This window comes from Anthonomus grandis, chromosome 8, assembly GCF_022605725.1.
Source record: "Anthonomus grandis grandis chromosome 8, icAntGran1.3, whole genome shotgun sequence".
NCBI lineage: Eukaryota > Metazoa > Arthropoda > Insecta > Coleoptera > Curculionidae > Anthonomus > Anthonomus grandis.
Window position 1 is genome coordinate 725,242 of NC_065553.1, and position 9,685 is coordinate 734,926.

The following is a 9,685-nucleotide window of genomic DNA, read 5'->3' on the forward strand; positions in this document are numbered from 1 at the left end:
ATAGCACCTTCCAATACATTACTTGACCACCACATTTATCTAGTTATTTATGCGAGATCACAGCGCATTTAAATATCGGCAATAACAAAATAAATAAAAGCGCTATTATCATCATCGCCCTTGTCTTAAAGAAATAACAAAACGGCCGGACGCCCAAAGATTCCCGCGTCGTTAAACTGCAAATGGTCAATATAGCGCCGACAAAGAAAAACAAAACAAGTTGATGATGGCTCTTTAAGACAGAACGTCGTATTTTAAATTCAAAGGTGTCATCGTATAGGCGAGAAAAAGTGGTCACAATAATTTATTCATTTAATAAATACTTTTGTCATATATTTTGAAATAACGCCAGAAAAAAAAAATAAAATGATTTTGCCAAATTTCAGTTTTTTGCAAAATTTTGTATTTAGATTTTATTATAAAAGGACACTATATTGCTTAACTTTTCTCTAATTATACCACCTCTATTGACGTCCTGTATAACCGTGATGCGGGGTCTTTAAACAAAATGTTTTTTTTTTTGTTACTAGGTATCTTTTTATAGTTTTAAGTATAGTTGTAACAACTGGTAATTGAGAATTTTCCTGTGTCGCTTAAAACTTAAAATGTGGCCTATTTTTTATTTCTATTAACATCCTCACTCACAACCCCTTACTTTACAGATCTCACTACGCTGCACAATTTTTCAGATATTGAATCACATGTCAAAATGGGTTACTTTTTACAAAAAATTATTGATCAAGAAGTTATATTACCTTAGATATTAAGTCTTATGAATTATTTCAATTATTCTTTATAATATTTACACGAAACCTGCTTATATCTTAAACTTTGTTCCATATATTTTTTGTATATTAGTTTTTAGTTAATTAAGTGCAACGGGTTTTTTATTTAAAAACTTGACCCTCTTGAACACAAAATGGAGGAAACATAATGTTTGTTGGAATTATAACTTGTATTAAACTTTGTTGGTAATTTTGTAAAAATAGCTTTTTATATATATTTTTGTATTCATTTTTGTCTTAAAAACATATTTTGGTAAGTAATTATTTGTTTTTAAAATTTAAGTTTTAAGAAATTTCAATATGCCTCCACCCTTAAGTATATCACTTATCACTTGACCACCACATAAATGACACCGTGCTGTATGTTCAAAAAAAAAATAATAAAAACATAGTTGGCAGCATCATCCCATATCTTAAAAAAATATCCAACACGGCCGCGTAACCGGAGATTTCAGCGTCGTTGGAAACCTGACTCAAAGAAGCCAAAAGCCAGGTCCACGCAGCTAAAATAAATCATTCCTAGATTTGACGCTTCGCGGCAGCACCACACGGTGCACGAAACTGAACGGCAATCCGATAGTCGACTGGGTACACTTTTTAACACAGGATTGCGTATCTTCCCAAATATTCAATCAACGGTAGTAGATAATAGTGGGTGCAGCGGTAGGATATTTTATTCGAACATAAATGTTTTGCCCTCATTGCGTCAAACTGGGTAAAAAAAGTAAACTAAGGAACAGAATTTTAAAAAAATTGTTGTACAAACTACCGCAAGAAGTACCCAAATGCTCAATCCAGATTCATGTTTTCATTCTCAAATACATACTCAGGACCTTTCCTATATTAATGTAAAAAAAATATAAAAATCTTCTTGTTGCAATATGTGTTTTAAAAACTTCAAATTTGCTCACCCTCAGACCTTGGTTGATAAAATTGCCTCTAACTTAGAAAGTTTTTGAGGTACAAAAAACGTTCTCGTATGAAACTGTAATAACATCTAAATGATAGTCCGAAAGATTAGTCCGAATTAAAACTTATGACGTTAGGTCTGTAAGGGTAGTCTGTATAGGTAGATTACGACCAAGACACAACTTGACCTGACTCACAACTTTTTGAAAATTGGTTTCAATATCGGCTTCTTAAAAATATTCCAAAAAATAGTGTTATTGTTATGGATAACTACCATAGTCGTCAAGTAGTCAAGTTACTTTGTTCTAATAGTATTAAAGCAGAAATTCTAAATTTTATGGTAGACAATAACATATACAGGGTGTCCCGTAAATAGTGGTGCAAATGAAAACTCCTAATAGATTGGACTATTTCCAATCAGAATAATCCAACATAGCTCTAACGAAAGTGTTACGGTTTTCGAGATATTTTGATTTTTGCGAAATTTCTTCAGTTGGATATTATTTGCCGATAGATGCGCTTTATGATGCGTATTAAAATTTTTCAGTTATGCAAATATTTTTCACAGGAAAAATTTTTGAAATTGCAATATCGAATTTTTTTTCTTTTAAAAAGTCCTATGACGCAATAAAATAATAATAGAATATTGGTGCCCATTAGCGTAAAAACTTATTTATCCCATGCCGTATTAAAGACAAAAACTTGATTGAAAAACTTTTTGAATTTTTTGTTAACCTCAAAAAAAAAATGGTTGTTTTTTTCGATGTAAATTAATTCGGTTTATTTGTGTTTTGCAATTTTACAAAGGTGTTCAAAATGGCCACCACCTGCTGCTATACACGCCCTACACCTTCTTATAAAGGATCGCTTAATCCGTTGAGCGTGGCCAGCTCTATTTATCTCTTGAACAGCGGTTTGGATGCGCTCGCGCAGATTTTCAATGTTTTGTATGAGTCTCCTGTATACAATTTCTTTGAGGCATCCCCAGTAAAAAAAATTAAGAGGATTTAGGTCAGGTAACCGTTGGGACCACAGTATAGGTCCTAGACATCCGATCCATCGGTTGGGGTAGGATTCATTTAAAAAATTTCTAACTTGCACACCGTAGTGCGCAAGATATCCGTCGTGTTGCAGCCACATATTTCTGCGAATGACTAAAGGAACATTTTCCAAAAGGATGGGGAGAATATTTTGCAAAAAATGGAGATAATATTCAGCATTGAGATTTTGCGGCAACTCAAACGATCCTATAATTTCACCATTAATAATCCCTGTCCACAAATTGATTTTAAATTGGTATTGCGATTTATCTTCTCTATTAATATGTGGATTTTCCAATTGCCTTCAAAAAAAAAAAATCCGATATTGCAATTTCAAAAATTTTTCCTGTGAAAAATATTTGCATAACTGAAAAATTTTAATACGCATCATAAAGCGCATCTATCGGCAAATAATATCCAACCGAAGAAATTGTGATTTTTTCTTCATTTAGTGACACACCATAAAAAAACTGATTACAGGCAGGTATTTCTTAAAATTTCGCAAAAATCAAAATATCTCGAAAACCGTAACACTTTCGTTAGAGCTATGTTGGATTATTCTGATTGGAAATAGTCCAATCTATTAGGAGTTTTCATTTGGACCACTATTTACGGGACACCCTGTATATTGAGGAGACGAACAAAAAACGAGAATTTTTATGAGTACTAACAGCTTTTAAAATAAATAAAGAGTATGTGTGTGATAAACTCGCAATGGAAAATGGGCATAGTGTTGCGTCTACCTTCATATTATTGTGTTTTTAATCCCATTGAACTTATATGGCATGAAGTAAAATCGAATATTCGAAGAAAACTTCACTTTAGTGGAATTAATAAAAAGTGTAGTAAATAATATTACCAACGATAGTTGGAAAAACTCCATACAACAACAACCTTAATAATAAGTTAAGACAATGATAGTGACAGTGAAATAAAATTAAATTTAGAGTAAGCTAGAATAAGTTAAATTTTAAACAGTGTGTGAATTTATAAGAAATAGTTGTATTTTGTATTCCATATTATGCTCCTATTTTCCTATCTTATTATTAATTTTATTTACCCTTACATACTTTAATAAATGTAATTTAACTATCTCGTTTCACTAGTTTTGCTTTACCATGGAGAAGAAAATAAGTAATATTATTAAAAAACTAATATATAAATTTCTGTATTTTTTGTATTTATTAACCTATTCAAATAAAATAATATTCTTTATTTAATTAGTAAGTTTCATCTCGTTTTATCACTTCTTAAAAACGTTGGACCATACACAATGGGGCTTAATGGTCTAATTAATTTTTGGTAGTAGGAGTCAACGGTATATCTGGATTTTTAATCCAGATATACCAACAACCAAATTTATCCTCTAATCCATCTTCGGGAATTCTTCTATATTAATCTAAAAAAGTTAGTAGCTTCTAAGTTATGACTAAAAATGTTCCCATTCTGTTTATAATAACAAGAAAAAATGCATCCTGTATATATGTATAGTATGTACAAAATAAGTCCATTTGGAGGAATAGGACATTCCTGGTTTGTTCAAAGAATATAAATATCAAACACTACTAAAGAAATATATCCTCAAGGTTTAGAATATTCAAACGTAGATAGAAAATGAGTGCTTACCTATACATTTTCCCGTACAAAATAGAACTAAAACACAATTGGTAGGCTCTTAAAACCAGACCACAAAAACTTGCCGAAACCAAATAAACTTACTGGTTAACCCTTTATATAACCTTATGTTTTATTAACTTTAACAGATAATTTAGTTATCTAAAGGGACATATTAGAACATATGCTCTTTTCATCCAGATTAGATGATTAATCGGGAATTATCCTGGTGCCAGCACATAGAGGGAGTTTTTGCAAAAATATTTATGAAAACGCATGAGCTTTAACTTATAGGGAAAGCAAATATTTTTTTTTGAAAAATTCTTTTTTGCTCATCTACTATCGATTCATTTTTTTTAATTTAAAAAATATTTGTTTATTGAATTATTTACGCAATACTGAAATACCTGAAGTCGTGTGCAAATTCTCTTCTTTTTCCACTATCTAATAAATGAACTTCAAACAAATGAGTTTTTTTATTGATGCTATCGGTGGTCTGGGTACTATATCAAAGCTTTCAGATTTGTAAACACAATCGGCAATGTTAATATTTTCACTTGTTTATTGCGTAATTTAATGTACAGCAGCAGTATTTTTTTTTGTTGAAAAATTTTGAATATTGAATATACATGTTCAAATGCAAATTCATATATTTATGTTGGCATACGCGTCAAGTATTCATAGAAAAATAAAATTTACGATTTGTCAATTGCATATATGTATGTACTTATCTAAGTTAAACACATAAGAGTAACATAGTAATATAAACATTAACCATGAATTAACACACTATAAACAATATATTAAAATAAGAAGTTTTATACAATAATTATTAGTAAAATAAAATACAATATATAGGTACTAGTATTACAGAGAAACAGAGAAGTAAAATGTCCTTCGTGTAAATAAATGGAATTTGAAATTAAGATTTTTTAAATTTTATGCCTAAAACTCTAAATCCAAATAACTTTTTTAAGAGAGGGAGTTTATTGTATAATTTAATACCCCGGCCCGCTGATACATTGGAACCGGCCTGTTTACACTTCTAGATCCATAATTGTGTATATCTGTAAAGATAACTTTATTTGTCTTTTCTACCATTGCTGAAGTCCACCCTACAAAGTACTCATTTTTTCTCCCATTCTCTCAAGAGAATTTTTGGTATATATATATGTAACTGTGGTGTCATCAGCAAAAACGGTGAGGTTTTATTAATGGCCAGAAATCAAAAAGAGTATAAATTCCTGGGAAATCCCTATAGTTATCATGGTTTGTGCTGATGACACTCCATGCACACTCTCTAACTGATGTCTATTGGCCGAGTAGGCAGTCATAAGATTGATGCGATTAGAGCTTAACCCATACTTAAAGAGTTTTCCCAAGAGTATATCATAGGGAACGCAATCGAATGCCTTACTCAGATCACGGAAAAAGACATTACCAAAGTGTAAGTTGTTGAAGGAATTTAGTCAAGTCAATAAATTTTAATGAAATAGGTATAAAATGGCCATAACAGTATTTCTACCCTTTTTAAATACAAACTGACAGAATGTAAAAAAATAATTTTTTTTCAAAAAATTTTACTAATTTTTATTTTTCAAAGATTTTCGAGATTATCGGCAGGAAAGAGACAGTTCTCGGGCCTGTCAGAATCACTCTTCCTAAAAATAGGAATTAACGCGATCCACACACATCCGGAAACGTGCTCTTCCTCAGGCATAAAAAAATGAGAAGTTTAGGTACAGTTACTTCCGGTTACACAGGAAGAGAGAAAAATTTATTCAAAATTGAAAAAAAATTAATATTTAGAATCTGTTGCATGGTTGCTATCATTAATACATATTATTAAAATTAATCCACAAAAATTTCCTCTCCTCCCTCCCCTATACTCTTCAAGTTTCAATTCACAGCTTCTTTTGACGTAAATAGGATGACAGGTTTAAATTATAAAATGTCGAAAAATTACGACAATCTTAAACAAGATGTCCGACGTTTTATCAATTGCCAGGCCTTCTATTTTAGTATCTGCATCGATAGATCGAGTTGTTTTATGTAAACGGATATATTAATTATTATTTTCATTAAGTCTATTTGTTTTAATTATTGAGTCACCGGTTTATATATATAATAGTTTTAATTATTGCAAATTTCATGAAATTAGAGAGATGTTGGGCAGCATTATAAGGTACCTGATAATTACACGGTATCAAGTACATATTTTCCCTCTCTAGCCTCTTCCTTCCAGCGTGGTTAGGTGAGTAAATTTTTATTGTAAAAGTAACAGTGTTTTTTTAAATGGCGCCAATTTGATAGATACTAATCGAAAACTTTTCCAATTAGTAAAGGTAATGCTCTGGAAAATAGCGCACTTCCGCCATTGTCAACTTTAAATCTGTCATTCTGACATAAAAAAGTCATTAGTTTTTTATGTCAAACTGCTGGACATAAGCCTCCCATAAATATTTCCATCTCTCTCTATCCCGAGCTGCATTCATCCAGTTCGTGTTAAAATTGCAGTTCTATTTAAGAATCGATATTTGATTACAGAAAAAGACTGAACATAGTTCCTTCTTTGCTTCTCTGTGTCACTTTTATTTTGTTTGATTTGCTATTTGCTTTGTTAGAGTCAATGTTTCGGCTCTATATAGACAGAGCACTCTGGTTATAGACCCTTCTCTTTTGACATATGGGAATATTAGATCTTAAGATATAGCTCAGTTTTTCAAGGGCTGCCCAGGTGAAACCTATTCTTCTGCTGATAAAACAAATCTGATTATCTCTCCTCAATCGAATTTCGTGGCTCAGGTAATTATAGGATCATATTTGTTCGATATTCAAGCACTTTTAGAGTTTCACTGGTGACTAGATTTATCACAAATTTGGTCCTGCTGATGTCGATATTCAACTCAACTTCTTTGGATGCTAGTTCCAGTTCCTTTAGCATCTCTTTTGCTTTATCAAATTTGTCTGCAATTAATACGAGGTCAATTCAGGCGAAGTGAAGATGGCTCAGCTTTGATGTTACGATTTAATACGCATTGATGTTATTACCAAAGTTTTCGATCTTAGAACGCTTAAACATATACTCCAAATTTTGGGAGAGATGACATGCCCTTTCCGCTTCATTCTGAAGTCAGAAGAGTTTTGTGTAACGATGGTCGATTCTACAGCCCACGAGGGATTGGAGCATAGTACGATGATCTGCTGTATCGAAAGCTCTTTCGTAGTCCACGCAAACAAGCACCAAAGGCTTATTGTATTCTATGCATTTTTCAATAAGAATATTCACTGATTGGATGCGATTATTGGCATCATAGCTCTTATGAAATCCTGCTTTTTTTTTTTTTGGTAAGGTGAGGGAATGCTCTTTTACCCATACCCACTAAACCACTAAACCACTCACCAAGCAAGGTTTGACCTCTCACCTCCACTGCCCGGTTACGGGTCGGCAAACCTGCTTAACCGGAACCTCCATGTTCGGTTGCCTCTTGCTCTTTTCTAGAAGAGCGCCTCTTTTCAGAGTGCTGTCTCTTCCCCGTATCTCCGTATTTCTACGGCAGGGCTCGTAGTTCTTCAATCATTTCTGGGATGCTTGTAAGCAAATCCCTGGGTCTTTTATAATAGACCCGTCTTTGTCTTTCTACTGCTGGATCGTAGTTTGTTAGGTGTTGCAGATCTTGGCATGGATGATTTCTTAGTTTTTCATAGAATTTTTGGGCCTTGTTAAGTATAAATTGGGGGATCGAAGTCCAATTTATGTCTCGATGTATGTCGATGTTCCTAATGAACCAAGGTGCATTTAGGGTGGTCCTAATGCACTGGTTTTCTGCGGATGAAAGTCTCTTGATGTTGGTTTTGGACGCACACCCCCACACCGTTGAGGCATACATCAGCTGGGCTCTCATAACTGCTTTTATTATAAGCAGCTTGGTTTCTTGTCCCATATCGCTCTTCCTTCCTAGGATAGGATAGAGTTGTGTCATTGCTTTCTTGCACTTTGCTATGTTGGCAGCAATGTGATCTCCCCAGCAGTGGCGTATCCAGGATTCATTCCTGGGGGGGGCAATATGGTTTATCACCATTTATTATACAATATACTTACATATGTATGTATGTGTATGTTAGTTAATTTTTTTGGCCTATCATCGGAGATATGGTATTTATTCATCAGGAAGGGAGAAATAATTACCATGTTTTTGAAATGCTTTTATTAATTTAAAAGCTACAAAAATAAAGAAAAATAAAAGATACTAATATAATATATGGATAGTAAAACAGGCACAAGGCAAACAAAAAATTATTCTAAAGTAACAAAAACAAATTGACTCCTAAAAAAACTAAACAAGATCAAAACTCAATTAGGTATCTATATAAAACACCAAATAAAACTAAATAACAATATCAAGTTTCCTCGATTTAAGCTGCATTTCGTTAAGTACTTCCTCGGCACTAACTGAGATTTCTGGATATACATACAAAAGAGTAAAACCATTTAATCTGTCTTCACTTATTGTATTTCGTAAATAAGTCTTTAACAATTTAAGTGTAGAAAATTTTCTTTCAGGGGTTGCTGTGCTTACAGGTAAAGTACAAAAAATCTTTAACAGTATAAATATATTGGAATATATCCAGATCACACATTACTAGGGCATCGAGAGCGGATACTTTTCTGGTGCACAGGCTTCAAATTTTCTATACCAAAGTTTGAGTTCAGCAGAAACCATAGTAAATGAACAATTTTCTAAATAATTTTTATAAAAATTTACCAAATACTTAAGACTTTGAAGTTGATTATCAAGTTTCTTATTTACTGATGGATTCTCAGACAGTTAAATGATTGTAATATATCTTTATGTTTAACAAATCTCTCTTCTAATTGTAATAAGACGCAATCTAAAAACGGAATAAATATTGATATTCTGAAATATTCTTCAGTTGTGTTAGTTTCAAAATTTGCCCTATTTTTTGTCTGCTAGTTATGCGTGGTTTTGTTATTTCTAAACCAAATAATTTGTTTATATTTTTTTTGCCTCTGCAAAAATAGTTGCAAAACTATTATCTGCTTTATGACGTAAATCTTTAAGCTCTTTTAAGCAATCTTTAGCCAGTAATATTGCTTTGCCTAAATCAATATTAACTGATTGCAGCAACTTTGATAACGGAGTGGTAAATGCAAAAACATGTTCAATTACATAAAGAGTAATGAGGAATTCTGATGTACTTAAGGTGTTTAGTAACAACTTGCTACAAGTAGACGTTTCTTTGTCTGGCCACTCAGCTATTTCTTCTAAAGCCAATACCACAGAATTTAAAAGCTCTCTCAATACGCTTACTGAA

The 9,685-nt window shown here is 32.3% G+C and overlaps 1 protein-coding gene across 1 annotated transcript in view; it reads right to left on the bottom strand.

Moving 5' to 3' along the window:
• Nucleotides 1-4,499, bottom strand: part of LOC126739532 (uncharacterized) — a 40,030-nt gene extending 35,531 nt beyond the window's left edge. Inside the window, exon 1 of the mRNA XM_050445278.1 lies at nt 4,361-4,499. Coding sequence (XP_050301235.1) covers nt 4,361-4,368 — 8 coding nt within the window. The 5' untranslated portion in view covers nt 4,369-4,499. The remainder of the gene's footprint in view (nt 1-4,360) is intronic.
• Nucleotides 4,500-9,685: the final 5,186 nt, after the last annotated feature.